Source organism: Heterodontus francisci, chromosome 37, assembly GCF_036365525.1.
Source record: "Heterodontus francisci isolate sHetFra1 chromosome 37, sHetFra1.hap1, whole genome shotgun sequence".
Classification (NCBI taxonomy): domain Eukaryota; kingdom Metazoa; phylum Chordata; class Chondrichthyes; order Heterodontiformes; family Heterodontidae; genus Heterodontus; species Heterodontus francisci.
In genome coordinates this window covers 19,536,244-19,557,420 of record NC_090407.1, presented here as the reverse complement: position 1 = coordinate 19,557,420, position 21,177 = coordinate 19,536,244, and the positions used below count along the sequence as shown (strand labels likewise).

General features: G+C 49.2%; 1 protein-coding gene across 2 annotated transcripts in view; it reads left to right on the top strand.

Annotated features, from left to right (window-relative positions):
- The window catches only part of ccdc187 (coiled-coil domain containing 187), a 54,751-nt gene that overhangs the window by 10,485 nt on the left and 23,089 nt on the right, over window positions 1–21,177 (top strand). For both annotated transcript variants that reach the window (XM_068017214.1, XM_068017215.1), the window contains 3 exons: window positions 4,646–4,708; window positions 6,425–6,554; window positions 8,448–8,538. In XM_068017214.1, the coding sequence (XP_067873315.1) occupies window positions 4,646–4,708; window positions 6,425–6,554; window positions 8,448–8,538 (284 nt within the window). The remainder of the gene's footprint in view (window positions 1–4,645; window positions 4,709–6,424; window positions 6,555–8,447; window positions 8,539–21,177) is intronic.

Genomic DNA, 21,177 nt, shown 5'->3' with positions numbered 1-21,177 from the left:
TTGAATATTGTAATGGGGCTCTTCCCCTCCCCCCATCACCCCCCTCCCTCCACCCCCGTCATCGTCAGCCCTCCTGTTGCCGCCCCTCTCCCCCATCGCCAGCCCCCTCCCATCATTGCCAACTCTCGTTGGATGTATTCCCCAAGGTTTCATCATGTGACCTCTCACCTCAAACCACCCTACCCCCACACTCCCGCCATTGGTCCATCCTGCAGGTGTGTCGCTTTCCTGCGACCAATTGGAAAAGGAACAGACTCTTGTTACCCAATTAGATGAATCTTGCCTTGTTAGTGAAACGGCCTTTTCTCTCCCATCTCCAATATTTTTTATAACTGATAAACTAAAGTGTTCAAAGAAAATGGAAGAAAAACACAAGTTGTTTCATGTTCCTATGATTTTTTTTTTTCCCTCCTGGATTTTGCTCCCAACAGTGTCCTGGAGATCAATTTTTAATTCCTGGAGACTCCAGGGCAATCCTGGAGGGTTGGCGACCACTTTCACTGACCTGGCTGACCGCCTGAAGGTGAGGTCACTGGGCACTGGCACCTGTTAGAAGCAGAGGGGAGAGAAAATGAGCAGGGAAAGGGGAGGCCAAAATGACGAGCTGTTGAAGGAGTTTGAGATACGGGTCCAGGGGTGACCCAGTTGGAAGGATGCAGAACCTTGACAGCAACTCCTCCGAGAGCTCAGCTGGAATATGTAACCGTAACATTCCTCGTCCAATTTCCTTATCCTCACCCTCCGGCCCTGAAGCTCTTCCGGTTGTTGGGGCCTTTCTGGTTCTTCAGATCCTGGGCTATTGGGTCATGGGGAGATGATTGACCGTCACAGTCCAGCTTCATCCTTTCCTCACCGGGTGGCCACAGACGTATTCCTGGCAGGAGTCAGTGGGCAGTGGTTGGGAATCCAGGCTATCCATTTTTACAGTGGGGAGGTGGGTGAAGAGGATCCCACCCCCACAACACAGCCCTCGGTGCAATCAACAGGCAAACCCGGGGCCGTACTGTTCTGTGAGGCCTAGTTAGTGTATTTGAGAAAACACTTGATCCTCGTGTGCTTCATTTTCCTGGGCTCGAAGCCAGGATTCCACTGTCAGAGTAATCCTGACATCTCCATGGTAACCCGTGCTGCCACTACAATCCCTACAGCTATTTCCTTGACCTGTAGGGTAGGCGGGGGTTACTGGCTGGGGGATGGGGATCTGTGCTGTACAATCCCACTTGTCTGAGTGACAGAAGTAGTTTTGCTAAAGGAGTGACCTTTGGCCTCATGCAGCCAGTAGCTGCCTCCTGTTTGGCAGTTGCCGAGGCAGCATGCGAAAACACGAGGAATTTCTTCCTGGTTTATCTTACAGCTGTCTTAAAATGAGTTGCCGGTGAATTGTTAATTACCCCAGCCCTCCGAGGATTAAGACAATGAGTAGCTGACGCCACAGGAACAAGAGGAGGCCATTCAGCCCCTTGAGCCTGTTCTGCTATTCACTTAGATTATGGCTCCATCTGCCTGACTTGGTTTCATAGCCCTTAATAGACAAAATGGACAAAAATCTGTCAATCTCAGTATTGAACCCCCAGCCTCAGCAGCCTTTTGGGGGTGAGGGCTCGGGTTTGAGTCTGCACTCTGCTGAGTAAATTGGCACGGCGTTAGGGCTACAATGATTGGTCGATTCAGCAGCCATTGGAGACAAAACCCAGGCTCTGTGTGTGCCAGCGAAACAGTAAAAAGAAAAGACTTGCATTTATATAGCACCTTTCACTACCTCAGGATGTCGCAAAGCGCTTTGCAGCCAATGAAATACAGCAAGATCCCACAAACAGCAATGTGATGATGACCAGACAATCTGTTTTAGTGATGCTGGTTGGGCGATAAATATTAACCACTTCCACATCTATCTCATAGGGCTGGTGGTGCCTCAGTTTAACATCTCGTCTGACAGTGCAGCACTCCCTCAGTACCGTATCGGGAATGTGTGCTGGGATTGTGGACTGCAGTCTCTGGGGCACTCACCAGCTGAGGGATTGGTTTTTACTGAGTATTGTCCACTCTGTTCCTGCTACCAGCTGCTTAACTGGTGCCAAAACAATTTAATGTTGAGAGCAGCCCTTTACTTAACATAACCATACTGAAGGGCTGTTCGGCCTCATCTGCCAGAATCTCAGATGTCTACAAGTGCAGCAAAGGGTAAACGAGGAACAGGAAGGATCCCAGGTTCAGTCTCTGACCTGCGCCGAGTTACTGACCCCCCACCCCTCCTCCTCCTCCCCCCCGAGGTGAAGCAGCAGTCAGTGTGTTTAATGAGCCTCAGTGCTTCCAGACCATGTGGGGACAGTAGTCAGCCCAGCTGCTGTCTCTGTTAACACCTGGTGAAGTGAGATCAGCTAATTTGGTACAAAATGGGAGGGAACTGAGTCTGGGATCGTTGTGCTCTCTGTTTAAACCACACACCCCTCCCCCACTACAAGTTGACTAGTTCCAGCTTTACACAGTCCCAGCTCTCCTGCATTGTTATCGTGTCCAACAAGTAGCTGAGGTGAGACACTTGCCCTCCTCTGGACAAAACCTGACTGAACCTCTCTTTCCAAGACGAGCCAAATATCTGCGAGGGGGAGGTTCGATTTAAAATTAACCCCCTCCCCACCACCCAGAGCCCCCTCTGACACGCACAGAATTGCCATGTAATTTATTTTCTGACACAATATTTGATTTTTTTTTCTCTAAATGAATCCTTTACTTCACTTTTTAAAGCTCCAGATATTATTCGTACTTGAGGAATGGGGAACCTCAGACGTGCAGTATCAGCTTTACAGCTCCCAACTCTGTTTGACGTAGAGTGCTGCTTTCTCCACTCCACACAGCCTCTCACTGCTGTACTGTGCCTTTTACCTTCATATAGTGGATCTGTGTGCACAAGCCCTAGCTTTGCTTGTTCGGCTGGGGCACTGGCGTTGGGGGAAGGGGTGGAGAGTGCTGTGCTCATTCTGAGGGGGAAGGGGGGAATCAGACAGGAGTCCCACTCCTCGTCACTATCCGGTGCCCCCTGTACTGAGCTCAGCTGAAGGACAGGATTGGACACAGTTGTGATGCTGCACACAGTGGATTAACCCTGCTGACACCTGCTGCCCTAGAGCAGGTTCCTATGTCAATAATGGCCACTCTGAACAGGATACTTGACGTACCTGATAGTTGGCAGTGCCCCAGGTAATGCAGCCTAGCGCAGGTGAGGGGAGGATACTGCGAGGGTGATCATTTCAATGTTTCCAAACTATTGACTTGCTTCTACCTTCGCTCTTTGTCTTTCACTTCCACAGAGAGGAGCAGCTAACAGTATCAGCAACAGAAAATTTGTCAGGAAACTGTGACAGGCAAGGCTGGGAGGAGGTGCTGTGCCGCAGCCCGGGGAGTGTGTTTTTATATATTCTATCACAAATCAAGTTATCTGTGAACATCTTTTATAGGAGTCTGGGTCTGACTAAAAATAGAAGTTTCAGTCAAGCCAGTCTTGTGTGGGCCTGGGATGTTTAAACAGTTCGATCCCTCGTGACCTCATTTGTGATAATTCAGAGCGTCTGCTGTTAATGATGTGTTCGTGTAACACCACTAATGTCAAATAGGGGGGGGGTGTTTATATCCAGCAACTCCTGTGCTAAGAGCTTACAGAATCATAGAATATTACAGCATAGAAGGAGGCCATTCAGCCCATCTATGTCTTTTTGAAGTGTAGTCATTGCTGTAATGAAGGGGCAGTCAAATTGCACACATCAAGCTCCCACAAACAGCAATGTAAGAAATGAGCAGATAATCTGTTCTCAATGATGTAGGTTGATGGAAAAATATTGGCCAGGACACTGGGGAGAAGTTTCCTGCCCGCCTTCAAATAGTGGCCGTGGGAATCTTTGACATCCTCCTGAGAGGGCAGATGGGGTACTCAGTACTCCCTCAGTACTGCACTGGACTGTCAGCCTCGGGTATGTGCTCCAGTCCCAGAGTGGGGCTTGAACCCACAAGCTTGTGGTTTGAGTGGGAGTCTACCAACTGAGTCACCCGAAGTTGGAGCAGTGTTTATCCTGGCCCAGCCCTTTTGCATAACTCACCAGTGGAGCAATCTGACTCTCAATTACACTCCACGGGGAAAGTGCTGTAATTGGCAGCTGTGGCTTCAGCTGTCTGGGCCTAAAGCTCTGGAATTCCCTCCCAAAACCTCTCTGTGTCTCTCCTTCTGTAAGGAGCTCCTTTAAAACCTATCTCTATAACCGAGCTTTTGGCCAATTGTCCTCCTATCTCTTCAGCTGGTTCAGTATCATATTTTGTCCAATAATTGCTCCTGAAAAACACCTTGGGACAGTTTAGTACATTAAAGCCGCTATATAAATGCAAGTTGTTGTCAACTGGAGAGTAATTAAAGTTCTTGAGGGAGGTTGTCTTTTTAAAACAAAAGAAACTGTTCTAAGGTGTTATTTGTTTGGCATAAAACCCAGACAGTGTGGTGGCACCGAGCATTGCTGCATTCAGGGGAATGGCTCTTGGGCAAGAGCTTGGTGGGGACTGTGGCGATGTGTAAGTCTGATGTTGGTGCCTGCTTGACGGGTACATTTACTCGTAATATCGGGCCTTACCACAACCTTTTCTTTCCTCTCTTGTGTTATAGTGTGCCGTGGGTTTGCTGTCTTGGAGGATGGGGCGTTGGCACACAACCTTCAGGAGCAGGAGAGTAAGTGCAAAGAGCTCCAGGGGCTCAGACACCTGTGGTGCCAGTGTTCAACACTCCGACAGATTGTTTTCATCCATTTGCTCCTCGCTCACTTCTTTAGGAGGATGTCAGGGTCGAACTACAACCCTGACGACCTCCAATCTCACACGAAGCAGGGTTTCCATTGCAGTCTGTGGGGAATTCAGGGGCTGGGGTATGGGGTGGGGGGTTGTGTGTGGGGGTGGGGGCGGGGGGGGGTTGTTGGTGGTGGTGCTTCAAGTTGCCCTCAGTGCCCTTGAGCTCGGACAGGGCACAGAATCAGAAGAGGTTCCCTCTCCACGATTCCTTCTGGTTTAACACCTTGAACTCGGAGCGGCACTTGAAGAATTTTTAAAGGATTTAAAGAATTTGTGAAGTGTTGGGGAAAGAGGCCATTTGAGGGGAAGACGGGAGAGAGCAGGGGGGCAGAGGACAGAGATCGGGGAGAGAATTCCAGAATGCAGCTGAAGTCTCATAATATTTGTAGGAGGGTAGAGAGCAGGGTTGATCAGTGGGTTAGCTCAGTCTCGAGTGGAGGGATGGGTGGGTTAGCTCGGGCTCGAGTGGAGGGATGGGTGGATTAGCTCAGTCTCGAGTGGAGGGATGGGTGGGTTAGCTCAGGTTCGAGTGGAGGGATGGGTGGGTTAGCTCAGGTTCGAGTGGAGGGATGGGTGGGTTGGCTCCCAGTCTCGAGTGGAGGGATGGGTGGGTTAGCTCAGGTTCGAGTGGAGGGATGGGTGGGTTAGCTCCCAGTCTCGAGTGGAGGGATGGGTGGGTTAGCTCAGTCTCGAGTGGAGGGATGGGTGGGTTAGCTCCCAGTCTCGAGTGGAGGGATGGGTGGGTTAGCTCCCAGTCTCGAGTGGAGGGATGGGTGGGTTAGCTCCCAGTCTCGAGTGGAGGGATGGGTGGGTTAGCTCCCAGTCTCGAGTGGAGGGATGGGTGGGTTAGCTCCCAGTCTCGAGTGGAGGGATGGGTGGGTTAGCTCAGTCTCGAGTGGAGGGATGGGTGGGTTAGCTCCCAGTCTCGAGTGGAGGGATGGGTGGGTTAGCTCAGTCTCGAGTGGAGGGATGGGTGGGTTAGCTCCCAGTCTCGAGTGGAGGGATGGGTGGGTTAGCTCCCAGTCTCGAGTGGAGGGATGGGTGGGTTAGCTCAGGCTCGAGTGGAGGGATGGGTGGATTAGCTCAGGCTCGAGTGGAGGGGTGGGTGGATTAGCTCAGGCTCGAGTGGAGGGATGGGTGGGTTGGCTCCCAGTCTCGAGTGGAGGGATGGGTGGATTAGCTCAGGCTCGAGTGGAGGGATGGGTGGATTAGCTCAATCTCGAGTGGAGGGAGTGAACTGGGTTGTAGGGCCAGGGAAGCTGAGGATGAGGTATGGGCACGGAGAGATTTGTAAAAGGAGCATGCAGATTTTGAAATCCAGCTTGGTGGGGTTGGGGAGATGTCTGACTGGGGGGGCATTCGATGAAATCTGTAACACCTGCTACAGTGGAATTCTCTATCAGTGGCAAAGCTTGGATATGAGGGGGCGGAGCTGTGGAACCTGCACCTCAATGAAAGTCGGAGTCTGCGGGTATGGAGAGAGGGAGTTTCCTGGGATTCTGGTTCATCCCTGCCTGAAAAATGTTAAAGCTCAGTTGCTGTTCATCAAGGAGTGAGTCCCATGACAATGTTAAATGATGTCCTGTGTTGGTGTTCCCAGTTGAACAGCACTACGCCTCAAACATTGAGAAGAACAAGTTAGTCCGCCAGGATGTTTGTGTGGCCAAGAAATTGCAGGATGCGGAGGAATTGGAGGCCAAACACTACAGTCGGGAGCACCAGCAGCAGATGTATGTATATCAGGGTGGGGGAGGGGGAGGGGGGCGGGGGCTGAATGAGAGGCCGGACAAGGGGCAAAGTGGAGGGTGAAACTGCCTGGACAGGGTGGATGGTAAGAGGATGGGCAAGGAGCAGCCGGACTTGGGGAGAGGATGGTTGATGGTGAGGGTACGACAGGCTTGGGAAGGTGGCAGAGGGATCAGGGGCTCCCTGTCTCTAATAACATTGACATTTGTATAAAACAGCAAATAAAATTCAGGTGACTATTTGCTTAAAAGAAAAATATATAAAATGAAAGTTCTGCCTTTGAACTGTCCCTTTGACTGACTTAGTGAACTTGGTTTCCGACCACAATGCACCAGGCCCTCCGTGCAGCCTCTGGGCAACACGACTGTCTGTGGAACAATCGGCTATTGGGCGCTGTACCCACTGGGACGGAGCTCCTGCCCCTGCCCCTCCCCCAGGATCCGGAGCTCCTGCCCTGCCCCTCCCCCAGGATCCAGTTGGTCTCTGGCTCAGTATTTTATCCTCCCTCTCTGGCTGAGGTGGACTTTCATTCCATTGTACATTATCTGGCTTTGAGTCCAGTGATGTACAGCTTTAGGGAGTTGTGCTGCTCGGGTGTAACTCCTGACATCATCTTCCACCTGCCCAGGACTCCTGCCTGCACTTGTCCTGTGACTGGCTGGTAGCTGCCCATCACAGGTAAGTGGGTATCTACGGTCGGGCTGGCTGCACAATCTGTTGCCTGAGCCCACCAGGTCCTGGTGAATGGACCAGCCAGTCTGGCTCACCACTGGAGAGGTAGACCGCTCACAGGGCTGGGATTATTCCCACGCAAAACTGTGGGGAACCCTTCAAACCAAGGCTGTGACTGGTAGAATGGGAAGGTGGTCAGAACTCTGTGCTGGTAAACTCCAGGACTTCCTCTGAACAGCCTCGAGTGCCTCTCTGACCCGTTCCTTGTGAGATTCTTAAGCCCTCTGGACTTTAGTAACTAGAGCATGTCTCTACAAGGAGTCTGCTCCTTGTATCAGGCAAAGCCTGCAGGGTGTCTCAGTCAGGCAGTAACTTGCTTTGGTGCTGAGTTTACACACGTCAGATACACAAGCAGTAAAATCGGGTGTTGTCAGCTGCTCCTCTCCTGAAGCACCTCCAGCTCCTACTTGGAATATTCAAACCTCTATCACTTGGTGTAAGCTGCAAGGACGTTCCTACAACTACTTATTGTGTTTCCTGAATGTGGAGTCCAACGTGAGCTTGTGTTAATGCTTTCAATGTAGTTCCTCCACTCAGCTTTCCTCTCGTTCCTCCCAAGCTGCAAACCCTCTGGCTTTACCCACTCTTCCTGCTCCCGACATCATCATCACTGTGTTCAAATCAAAACTCCTGGTAGCTTCTCCCCCCCCCGCACCCCCCCCCCCCCACCCTGTCGACCCTCCACCACACACTCCCTCTACCCTCGCTCAGTCTTTTCCCCCTCACTCCTTGTTAATTTAACTGGGCTCTTTTTGTGCTGAACTACAGTAATGGGGAACACTTTCCACTTTGAGGCAGAAGTTTCAGGCCCCATTTCAGAGACCCTAATCCAGGTTGATGTTCCCTTCGCAGTACTGAGAGAGTGTTACACTGTCAGAGGGGTTGTCTTTAAGATGATGCGTTAAAGCAAAGCCCCATTTTGGATAAAGGTTAAATATCCCATACACTAATTTGAGGAATTTATCTGGTCATTATCACATTGCTATTTTTGGATCTTGCTCTGTAAGGATTGGCTGCCTCGTTTCATACATTACAGCAGTAACCAGGCCTCTTGAGTATTTCATTGGCTGTAAAGCACTTTGGGATGCAAGGTGCTATGTAAATGCAGGTCTTTCTTGAGCTAACTGCACTGTTTGTGTGTCTAGTGAGGAGCTTGATTCTCAATATGCCAAGGTTGTTCAAGAGGAGATTGAGAAGCGCGTGGAGGAGAGTCTACAACGGGAGCAGCAGGATAAGGTATGCTTTGCCCTCAGACCTCGTCTAATGTTCAGTGTTTGCAGGAAGCACGGGCAGGGGGCATTTAGCCCAGTCACACTGGTCCTAAAACCTGTAACTGTACTGTAACTCCAACATGTGGCCGAGTTTTTAAAAAGGTGGTGTCTGCCCAGGTGGAACAGCTTACTCCCCATTTATTTTCCCTCCTTTTACTGTGAATTTATTCCCCTCCTTTATTCTGAAGTTTCTGACTCATTCTGGGATCCAGTTCCATGAGCATCAAGAACACTGCCCCTCCCCCAAGTATCCAGTCTTCATGTTTGAGCCCAGGCAGAGACTCCATTCAACCAACACGGCAACACTAAAATCCAGTTGTTATCTCCATCATCCTCCAAAGTGCATGCAATAGAAGTTATTGAACAGTCATCGAGTAGGGACCTTGGCCTCTGTGCCCAGTGCTGCAATATGCTGAATTCCTGGGGAAGTTACAGTTTGGGTGCTTGGTTGATTTTTTTTTTTCTCTCTCCCGCACTTTTGTAATCCGAATATCATGGCAACGAGTTGATGAAACGTGATTGGTGAGAATCTGCTGTTCTTTTGGCTAGTTACCTGGGGGAGGTAACTGATGAAACGACAAAACTTGTCTCTTTAAATCACAAACTGCCCTCTCTGTCAGCACCCCTAACTAGACCTGACTTCAATCCCACAAAACCAGGGTGAGCAATGTCTGATTTTAGTGACTTGTCCTTTCAGAGTCCAGTCGTAAACTGTGATGTTCAACATCCCAGTGGCTGGAGGAAAGGAGAAACCAAAACCCTAGCACTGTCTGTGCAGCATTGGCCCAAATCCTGTGTGTGTTAACCTGACTGGATTGAAACCTGCCCCTGAGTTTTCTCTCTCTGAGGTAGTGACAAAGGGAATCTCTCTCAAAATAAATCCCTGCTAATTGTTGAGGGCTGAATCAGCCGGTTTGGGGCAGGAGAGCTGAAGCAGGATAGTGTTTGCAACTGTCAGTGTGGGCAGGCTGATGTGTGTTTAATGCTGATGTGGGCTTTCAGCCATAGGCAGAAGCCTTTTATGCCGAGAAACAATCTTCAGATGAAACTTTAGACCAGCGATTTTGTTTTTTGTTTAAATTATGGATGGAGCTCTGGCTGGTTTGCAAATGGGAGGAGCTGTTCTCCTTGAGTGACTATAGTGTAACACTCCGCTGTCACTCTCTCTGCTCAGGCCCATTTCTAACTCCATGCTGGGCTGAGTGAGTTGAGAGAAATTTATAGATGGGTGTGTGTGTCTGTCTGTGAATGGAGTTAAAGTTGAGGGATAGTCCTCTTAGTATCTGGTACGGTCCCCGCCACCTACAGCGGGTGTGTTAGTTTGAGCATGACTAGTCTGCTGTATGTGTCTCAAGATAGAAATGGTGCAGATTGTACTGTAACCCTGAGTGTACAGTGTCAGTGGGAGAGTAGCTCCCTGAGGTGCAGTAACTTCTTGTATATTTGTGCCCCTTTTGCTGCACAGCACGGGGATTAAAGTTTGTGCAGTTCCCTTTTGTCATGGTTTGGAAGCTGGATTACATCGAATGATACAGAACTTGGAGCACAGTAAACTGAGGCAGGGGATGAGGCACTATTCAGGCTAAAAATTTGTCATGTTTTGTGTTCTATGAAAATAAGGACAGAATGTAGGGCTATAAAATGAGGTTGAATTACATCTGTATGTGTTGATTCAATTACCCCCTGCACTTTAACCCCCTCACCTGGAGACCAGTTACCAGTTCTGACAACCCACGGGAGATGGCTAGTGTTTTATAAAGATATTTGCCACACGAGAGGGTCCCATAAGCAGTGACTGGTTTATCCGCGAGTTTGTGTAGGAGTCTCTTGGCTTGCGCTGGTGGCTGTTTACATGCAGCAGTTGGGTGTATTAAACTGTGTACCTGAGGCCCACCCTCTCTGGGTGCGATTTTCTTCATACACCCATGTTTGTTTTCACTGGCTATGTTTTTCCACTTGCTCTTTAAAAGTGGCCCCCTTCTGCTTCCCTCCTCTCCCCCCGCCCCCCCCCCACCCCACCAGGACTGATTTACCAGATTCCTTCCAGCTCCGGCACAAAGCTGCTTTTGATTTTTAATTTTAATGACCTGTGAGTCTGCCCATTAAAACCACCCGTGGCTCAGTCCTACAGCTCACAGTCTGCTACTGCTGCCTCTGTACTCAGCCTTTGCAGCTTCAGGCTGACTAATTGGGGAAGTGCTGACATGGGGAAAGTGGTTCCAATTGTGGGTGAGTCTGGAACAAGGGGGCATAAATACTATAATAAGAACAAAATACTGTGGATGCTGGAACTCTGGAATGAGAACAGAAAATGCCGGAAATACTCAGCAGGTCTGGCAGCATCTGTGTAGAGAGCAACAGAGTTTAACGTTTCAGGTCTGTGACTCTTCGTCAGAACTGGCAAAAGTTAGAAATGTAACAGTCTTTGAGCGAGGGAGGAGTGGGGGGGGGCAAGGGGGAGAAGAACAAGAGGGAAGGACTGTGATGGGACGGAGTGGGGAGAGATTAAATGACAGAAATGTCATTGAACAGAATGCAAATGGAGTACTAACCAGTTATAGTGGAAGACAAAGCACGGGTCTAGAGAGAGTGCTAATGGCAGATTAATGAACAGCTCTGTCCAAAAGCTAAAACATGAAAAATAAGTTTAAGACTAGAACATGATTAAACAATAAATAATTAAAGAATATATATGTATAAATAATAAACAAAAAATAATGGGGCTCATGGTCTGAAATGATCAAACTCAGTATTGAGTCCAGAAGGCTGTAGGCCTCATCAAAAAATGAGATGCTGTTCCTCGAGCTTGTTGGTCACTGAAACACTGCAGCAGGCCGAGGACGGTAATGTGGGCATGAGAACAAGATCGTGAATTAAAATGGCAAGCAACCGGAAGCTCGAGATCATGCTTTCAGACCGAGCGGAGGTGTTTTGCAAAGCAGTCACCCAATCTACCTTTAGTATCCCCAATGTAGAGAGAAATCACTGCTTCTCTCCTCTCCTCACTATCCAAGGCCCCAAACGCTCCTATCAGGCAAAGCAGCTGATACTTGTACTTTCAATTTACTATACAGTATATGCGGTTCGCAATGCAGCCTCCTCTATAGACCATGAGCCCCATTATTTTTTGTTTATATGTTTTTATTATTATTTATTCTTTAATCATGTTCTAGTCTTAAACTTATTTTTCATGTTTTTGCTTTCGTACAGAGCTGTTCATTATTCTGCCATTAGCACTCTCTCTGAACTCATGCTTTGTCTTTCACCTATAACTGTTTCAGTGCTGTATCTCTCGATCTTGATAACTGTTTAGCACTGCATTTGCATCTGTTCCACGACATCTGTCATATAATCTTCCCCCACCCCCCCCCCTGTTTCATTTGCTCAAAGACTGTTTCATCAGAACTGGCAAAAGTTAAAAATGAAAGGTCACAGACCTGAAACATTAATTCGGTTTCTCACTCCACAGATGCTGCCTGACCTGCTGAGTATTTCCAGCACTTTCTGTTGTCATTTCGGGGCATAAATACTAGACAGTCACTAACAGATTAAAGAAAGGATTTGAGCTATGTCAGTACACAGAGTGGTACGAATGTGGAAGTCACTGCTACATGGAAGAGTTGGTGCATTGATGCATTTAAGGGAGAACTTGACGCATACATGAGGGAGAAGGGAATAGAGGGCAACAGGGGCTACATGGCAGGTGGCTTATATGGAGCATGAACACTAGCATAGGTCAGTTGTGTCAAATGGTCTGTTCCTTTAGTGTAGTCTCGCTGTAATTCTGTGTCCGATCTGAGACATTTTTCTGTCAGCGGCCAAATATTTGTGCCATCTTGGCTGTCGAGGGAATGTCACGCTTGCACCTGGAGTGAGAAGGTTATGGGTTTGAGCCCCATTTTAGGACTTGGGGCAGACGCTGAAAGAAGGCACCTCTAACAGCGCAGCACCCCCTCAGTACTGCACTGGGGTGTCAGCCTGGATTATGCGCTTGAGTCTGGGGTGGGGCTCGAACCCACCATCTTCTGACTCGGAGAGCCAAGTGGTCCCGCCTGAATTCAGTAGGTTGACAGTTCTCCATTTGTAAATAGTTCTGACTCTGAGATACAATTCCAGGCATTCAGGTCACCCTCCAGTACCTATCCTCAGGGACCATTCTTATATGTGAACTCTGACGGCGTCGATCAGCTATTCATTCACAGGGGGCATCGTAACCCGGCATATTCCCGTCTGTGGCCCTAATCTGCACGTGTGCAGCAGGAGTCACTGAATAGTGATTTATTAGTGGATGGAATAATGTCTAATCTTCCGATGTCCAGGTGGGCTGATGTCAGAGGCCGTCAACCTGCCGGTCACCGAGCAGGGATCCAAGGTGGAATGGGATCTTCCCAGTCTTTATGACTCAATACTCATTGGATAAGCTCGGAATGCCGAGGGAATCTGGAATAGATTTCAGTGTGCAACAACTTTTAAGTGCGTTTTGTTGCAATAGATCCACTGAAATGGCCAATTTTGCACCAAATTAAAGTTTCTTTTTTCAAAAAAATATACTTTATTTATAAAAATTGGTGAAAAAAATTACAAAACAGTTCAAATTTGACATTTTGGAAAGTACAATAACAATCCGATTCCTTCAATACTGAACGTGAGTTTCCTCACAACCCTTCCATTCCATTTTACATGCAATGTACATTTGTATTTTAATTTGGTATATACAGCACGAGGGGTTCCCCATGGATCCAGCCCCTCAGTTCAGCTTGGTGGGAGGACCTTACACAGTGGTCTTTCCCCATTGAGCCTTTGCTGCGACTGCCTCAAGCTTTAATGCGTCCCTCAGCACGTAGTCCTGGACCTTGGAATGTGCCAGTCTGCAACACTCGGTCGTGGACAACTCTTTGCGCTGGAAGACCAGCAGGTTTCAGACAGACCAAAGAGCATCTTTCACTGAATTGATAGTCCTCCAGCAGCAGTTGATGTTTGTCTCGGTGTGCGTCCCTCAGAACAGCCGGTAGAGCACAGACTCCTGTGTTACAGAGCTGCTTGGGAGAAACCTCGACAAAAACCACTGCATCTCTTTCCACACCTGCTTTGCAAAGATACATTCCAGAAGGAGGTGGGTAACAGTCTCGAAATTAAAGTTATGCATCAGACTAATTTACAGGGGACCTCCCTCAGACCACAGGACACATCTGTGCCTCACTGTAAGGTTGATTTTAATCCCTGTGTAGGATGTTGGAGGTGTAAAAAGAAAAGTTACACTTTACAGATGGGAACTACAGTCAATACTTTGAATTATTTTTTAAGACTTTATTTATTGGAGGAGGGAGGGATTGTGAGCCAGTGGGGGAGCTGTTTACAGTTATTGGTTTCAGTGCAATCCTGCAGTCCCTGAACCTCTGCTCCACACCCCCAATCTGTGTATGTCCCAGGATTTGCTCACTGAGGTCTTACTGTTCTGCATCCTGGTGCAAGGAGAGACAGTTTGACTGTGAGATGGGGTGTGTGTTGATTGATCCAATAACTGGGGATGGGACATGGCATCTGACTCCGAGCTGTTATCTACTGAAGCATCTGTAGCATGTCAGAATCCATGAGGAAAGGCATCATCACCCTCATCTACAAGCGGAAGGGGGAGAGGGCGGAAATCAGAAATTGACGGCCCATCTCACTGCTTAATGTAGACTGCAAGATTCTGTCCAAAGTCATCGCCAGCTGGGTCAAGTCTGCTTTGGAGTTAATGATTCACCCTGATCAGACCTGTACTGTACCCGGCAGGAAGATCTCTGATAGTCTCGTGCTACTCAGGGATATGATCGCCTATGTACGGGACAGGAGGGTGGACACCTGCCTCATCAGTCTGGACCAGGAGAAGGCTTTTGACAGGATATCGCACACTTACATGATGGACGTGCTTTCCAAAATGGGGTTTGGGGAGGGAATCTGCAATTGGATCAAACTGCTCTACACAAACATCAGTCGGGCAGTCTCAATCAATGGGTGGGAATCAGAAAGTTTCCCGATCCAATCTGGAGTCAGACAGGGCTGTCCTCTCTCCCCTGTCTTGTTTGTTTGCTGTATTGAACCCTTTGCTGAGTCTATTAGGAAGGATGCAAGCATAAGAGGGGTGACAATCCCAGGCAGCGGAGGCACTCAGGTTAAAACCTCCCTGTACATGGATGACGTCGTCGTCTTCTGCTCGGATCCGCTGTCTGTGCACAGACTGATGAGCATCTGCGACCAGTTCGAACTGGCCTCGGGAGCCAAAGTTAACCATGGCAAGAGCAAGGCCATGTTCTTTGGGAACTGGGCTGACCGATCCTTTGTCCCCTTCACCGTTAGGTCAGACTACCTGAAGGTGCTGGGGATATGGTTCGGAAGGGCTGGGGCGTGCACCAAAACCTGGGAGGAGCGAGTAGCCAGGGTACAACACAAGCTGAGCATGTGGGGGAAGCGATTTCTCTCCATTGTGGGTAAGAACCTGGTCATCAGGTGCGAGGTGCTCATGATGTTGCTGTACGTGGTGCAGGTCTGGCCCATACCCCACTCCTGCGCTGGCGGTCACCCGAGCCATTTTCCACTTCATCTGGGGATCCAAAATGGACCGGGTCCGGGGGTGTGGAAAGAGATGCAGTTGTTTTTGTTGAGGTTCGTCCCAAACAGCTCTAACACAGGAGTCTGTGCTCTACGGTCTGTTCCCAGGGACGCACACCGAGATAAACATCAACTGCTGCTGGAGGACCATAAATTCAGTGAAAGATGCTCTTTGGTCTGCCCGAAACTTGCTGGTCTTCCAGTGCAAAGAGTTGTCCACGACTGAGTATTGCAGACTGGCACATTCCAAGGTCCAGGACTATGTGCCCCTGCACTAAATCAAAGGCTCAATGGGGAAAGACCACTGTGTAAGGTCCCCCCCACCAAGCTGAACTGAGGGGCTGGATCCATGGGAAACCCCTCGAACTGTATCTGGAAAATATGGGTTTGCTGCAGAATGTACATGGCATGTAAAATGAAATGGAAGGGTTGTGAGGCAACTCACTGCTGTATTGGAGGAACCCGATCTCCTTTACATTCTTTGTATTGTCGACTTGGTGCTGTTTTGAACTGTTTTGTAATGTATTTTTTACAGATTTTTATGACTAAAGTGTATTTTGCAAATAAATAATCTGCAGCAGGAATTAGTTAAAACTGTAGGCCCTCTCGATATCTGTGCTGATAGCTATACTGAGGACACATACAGATGGGATTTCTGCTGCCCAGTTGTATGAGGGAGACTGAATGGATATCTGACTGCTCCTACCAGCTTGATAGCATCACTCCATTAACCTTGCAATTCCAGCAGTCCTTAATCCCTCAGTGCCAATGCTGTAATACAGGTACTGGGGGCAGCGGCTAAATCAATTGTGTTCTCTTATGGTTGGCTCAACTGCTTATGGATGTGTGTGTGTTTGTGTCTGTCACTGGCAGCGATCTGTCCCGTGTCCTTGAAGCAGATTCAGTCTCAACCTGAAGTTCCATCCGACTGTCTCTTTTTACTATTTCCTCCACTTCCCACCCACAGCCCCTTCCCCTCTCCTGAAGATGCTGACTCTCACTGGGGTTATAGAGTTTTAGAGCACAGAAACAGGCCCTTCGGCCCAACGCGCCTTTGCCGACCATCAAGCACCTGTCCTAACTAATCCCATTTCCCCGCACTTGGCACGTAGCCTTTAGATGAATATTTCTTGAATGTCGTAAGTGTTCCTGCCTCTACCATTCCTTCAGGCAGTGTGTTCCAGATTCCAACCACCCTCTGGGTGAAAAAATTCCTCCTCAACTCCCCTCTAAACCTCCCGCCCCTTACCTTAAATTCCTCTCCTGAAGGTACTGACTCTCACTGGGGTTCAGGTCCCCTCCTCCCCTGAAGGTGCTGACTCTCACTGGGGTTCAGGTCCCCTCCTCTCCTGAAGGTGCTGACTCTCACTGGGGTTCAGGTCCCCTCCTCTCCTGAAGGTGCTGACTCTCACTGGGGTTCAGGTTCCCTCCTCTCCTGAAGGTGCTGACTCTCACTGGGGTTCAGGTCCCCTCCTCTCCTGAAGGTGCTGACTCTCACTGGGGATCAGGTCCCCTCCTCTCCTGAAGGTGCTGACTCTCACTGGGGTTCAGGTCCCCCCCTCCCCTGAAGGTGCTGACTCTCACTGGGGTTCAGGTCCCCCCCTCCCCTGAAGGTGCTGACTCTCTCACTGGGGTTCAGGTCCCCTCCTCTCCTGAAGGTGCTGACTCTCACTGGGGTTCAGGTCCCCCCCTCCCCTGAAGGTGCTGACTCTCACTGGGGTTCAGGTCCCCTCCTCTCCTGAAGGTGCTGACTCTCACTGGGGTTCAGGTCCCCTCCTCTCCTGAAGGTACTGACTCTCACTGGGGTTCAGGTCCCCTCCTCTCCTCTAGGTGCTGACTCTCACTGGGGTTCAGGTCCCCTCCTCTCCTGAAGGTGCTGACTCTCACTGGGGTTCAGGTCCCCTCCTCTCCTGAAGGTGCTGACTCTCACTGGGGTTCAGGTTCCCTCCTCTCCTGAAGGTGCTGACTCTCACTGGGGTTCAGGTCCCCTCCTCTCCTGAAGGTACTGACTCTCACTGGGGTTCAGGTCCCCCCCTCCCCTGAAGGTGCTGACTCTCACTGGGGTTCAGGTCCCCCCCTCCCCTGAAGGTGCTGACTCTCACTGGGGTTCAGGTCCCCCCCTCCCCTGAAGGTGCTGACTCTCACTGGGGTTCAGGTCCCCCCCTCCCCTGAAGGTGCTGACTCTCACTGGGGTTCAGGTCCCCTCCTCCCCTGAAGGTGCTGACTCTCACTGGGGTTCAGGTCCCCTCCTCCCCTGAAGGTGCTAACTCTCACTGGGGTTCAGGCCCCCTCCTCCCCTGAAGGTGCTAACTCTCACTGTGGACCTTTGACTACTTTCCCTGTACAAGTCCAGACAGCAAGTGTCAGAAGGCTGCTTAACCTGGGGGTGCATCGCGCACCAGCTTGTTCTAATCTCCTTTGATGTCTACACATGGGCACTTTCCACAGGGGGTGGGGGTGTTCTGTGGATAGTCATCGAGAGCAGGGGGTTCTGTCACTGTTCTGCTCTCTGCTGCACAGTAAGGGACTGTTTTTGAAGGGCTCATATCTTTATCATGGGGAGACTTTAATATTGGAGTGTAGGTGTCAGAGAAAATGTAGAAAGCAGTTTGGCATGTTCGATTACTCAGGAATGCAATAAAATGTCGTCTTGTTTTCAGTAAGTGTAATTTAAGATGTGTTTGATGGTAATGGTTTGAACCTGTTGAGCTTTTGTTCTTGGCTGATGACTGTTTCCAATTATACAGCAGCTGTAAAATAAAACACACAAACCTTGACTTTAAACAGTGTGCCTCAGCATGAGAAGCCTTTCAAAGAGGACAAGCATTAGAAACCATTAACCGTTTAGAAATTAGTGAATACAAAGAAGGTGATATCAGCACAGGCTGGAGATGGTGCCTGGTTTTCCAGTGATATCTGTACCTTTGTTAGCTCTGGAGTCGATCATTCCGACGTTCTCCTGGATGGCTTCCCATCTACCACTCTCTGTAAACTAGAGCTCATCTAAAACTCCGCCCTCCCACAGCCTCTCACACACCAAGTCCTGTTCACACATCACGCCTGCACTCGACGACTTGCATCGGCTCCCAGTCTGGCAAAACCTCGATTTTTTTTTTTTTTTTTTAAATTCTCAACCTCGTGTTTGCATCCCTCCATGGCCTTGTCCTCCCTCTCTGTAACCTCCTCCAGCCCCGACAACCCTTCCCATCTCTGTAACCTCCTCCAGCCCCTACAACCCTCCCCATCTCTGTAACCTCCTCCAGCCCCTACAACCCTCCCCATCTCTGTAACCTCATCCAGCCCCTACAACCCTCCCCATCTCTGTAACCTCCTCCAGCCCCTACAACCCTCCCCATCTCTGTAACCTCCTCCAGCCCCGACAACCCTCCCCATCTCTGTAACCTCCTCCAGCCCCTACAACCCTCCCCATCTCTGTAACCTCCTCCAGCCCCTACAACCCTCCCCATCTCTGCACTTATCCAATTCCACCAGTCATGTCTTCACCACCTGGGTCCTAAGCTCTGGAATTCCCTCCCTGTACTCCTCTATCTCTTCCCTCCTCCTTTAAGGCATTCCTTAAAACCTACCCCATCTGTCCTAATATGTTGCTCAGTGTCGCGTTGTGTTTGACATTCATGTGAAGCATCTTGGGGCATTTTATTTAGTTAAAGAAAGTGCTATATAAATTCAAGTATTTGTTGTACACACACTGTCACATAGAGGGGTACCAATACAGCACAGGTGAACATCTGGGAGGCAAGCTAATTTTCCCTGAAATTCTGTTGGCTATCGATGTGTTTTAACGCTTATCCCAACACTTAGAATCATAGAATCAGCTCAGTAGGAGGCCATTTGGCCCATCATGTCTGTGCTGTCTCTTTGAAAGAGCTGTGCAATAGGTCCCACACCCCTAATCTATCCCCACCACTCTGCAAATTTCTCTCTCTCAATTATTAGGCGATTACCTTTTGAATTTTACTGCTTTATCATCTTCCACCACCATTTCAGGCAGTGCATTCCAGATCACCATAAACTCACTGTGAATATTAAAAAAAATCTCCCCTCTGCGCCTTTCTGCAGTTACCTTTAACTGATTTCGCTTGTTGATTTGCCCTGAGCTCAGTTGCCTGTTTCAAGGTGTGAAACTTGCTGTGAGGTTTTAAGAGTTGGGTTGGCCACAGGACACCAGCAGGGGCTGCTGCAGCATCCAATCAGTCTGTGCTCTGTTCAGCCGCTGGAATCGTGCCAGATGCTGCAGCCAGATGTTTGGGTCGTGAAGACTTTTGCCTGTGAGCAGGATCTCGGAAGCCAAGAATCCCCTCCCGTCTGTCTGAGGAATTGCTGGCTTGGAGTAGATGTTAATGTGTGCCCTGTAAACATTCCAAACACATGATGGTTGCAGCTTGAGTTAACCCTCAAACGACTGATAGTGGAACAGGTTCAACCATCAGTCAGTGAAATGAGGCGCTGCTGAATCGGGTTAGGTGATAGATTAATGGAGTGAGCAATTAGTATACTGGGTTAGACTACAGGTTAATGGAGTGACTGGGTAGAGCAGGGGTCAGTAATCTGCAACCCGTTACGGACTCGTGCAGCTGTCGATTGTGACTGATCAAATGCATTTTTCAAGCTGTCTGAAAGAAGTGAACACCTGTCCAATGAAATCAGTAGCAGAAATTGCATTGAAGTAAAAGTTTTTTTCCTTTCCTATTTTTTGCATCCATCTTTATGCAAATATAAATACGCCCATCTCCAGCCTCTTTTTCACTTTTTTTATTCATTCATGGGATGTGGGTGTCGCTGGCCAGGCCAGCATTTATTGCCCATCCCTAATTGCCCTCGAGAAGGTGGTGGTGAGCTGCCTTCTTGAACTGCTGCAGTCCACGTGAGGTAGGTATACCCACAGTCCCACAGTGCTGTTAGGAAGGGAGTTTCAGGATTTTGACCCAGCGACAGTGAAGGAACGGCGATATAGTTCCAAGTCAGGATGGTGTGTGACTTGGAGGGGAACTTGCAGGTGGTGGTGTTCAGCATTTGCTGCCCTTATTCTTCAAGGTGGTGGAGGTCGCGGGTTTGGAAGGTGCTGTCTAAGGAGCCTTGGTGCATTGCTGCAGTGCATCTTGCAGATGGTACACACTGCTGCCACTGTGTGTCGGTGGTGGAGGGAGTGAATGTTTGTAGATGGGGTGCCAATCAAGCGGGCTGCTTTTTCCTGGATGGTGTCGAGCTTCTTGAGTGTTGTTGGAGCTGCACCCATCCAGGCAAGTGGAGAGTATTCCATCACACTCCTGACTTGTGCCTTGTAGATGGTGGACAGGCTTTGGGGAGTCATTATTGGCATTTGAGTAACAACATTGTGGCTCTTAAGATATTGCGGTTTTAACTAAATTTAGTGATTATGTCCCCCGATTTAGATTTGAGGGGGGCGATCTTCTTGATGGTTGGCCCAAGAGCTCTCTTCATGCCATCATACATTCCTCTGATGTTTCCAGTGTCTGAGGCCAGCTGAATATGACTGCATAGGTGTTGCCAGTAGTCGTTTGCGCAACACCTAGCTGTTCTTTGTGCAGTACTTCTGGCTGCTTTAAGTGCTGCGGATGTTAAATCGCTGGGGGCTTTCTTGTAGTTTAACAGTGCATCATGGGAATGTATGATGGCATGAAGAGAGCTCTTGGGCCAACCATCAAGAAGATCGCCCCCCTCAAATCTAAATCGGGGGACATAATCACTGACCAACGCAAACAGATGGACCGCTGGGTTGAGCACTACCTAGAACTGTACTCCAGGGAGAATGCTGTCACTGAGACTGCCCTCAATGCAGCCCAGCCTCTACCAGTCATGGATGAGCTGGACATACAGCCAACCAAATCGGAACTCAGTGATGCCATTGATTCTCTAGCCAGCGGAAAAGCCCCTGGGAAGGACAGCATTACCCCTGAAATAATCAAGAGTGCCAAGCCTGCTATACTCTCAGCACTACATGAACTGCTATGCCTGTGCTGGGACGAGGGAG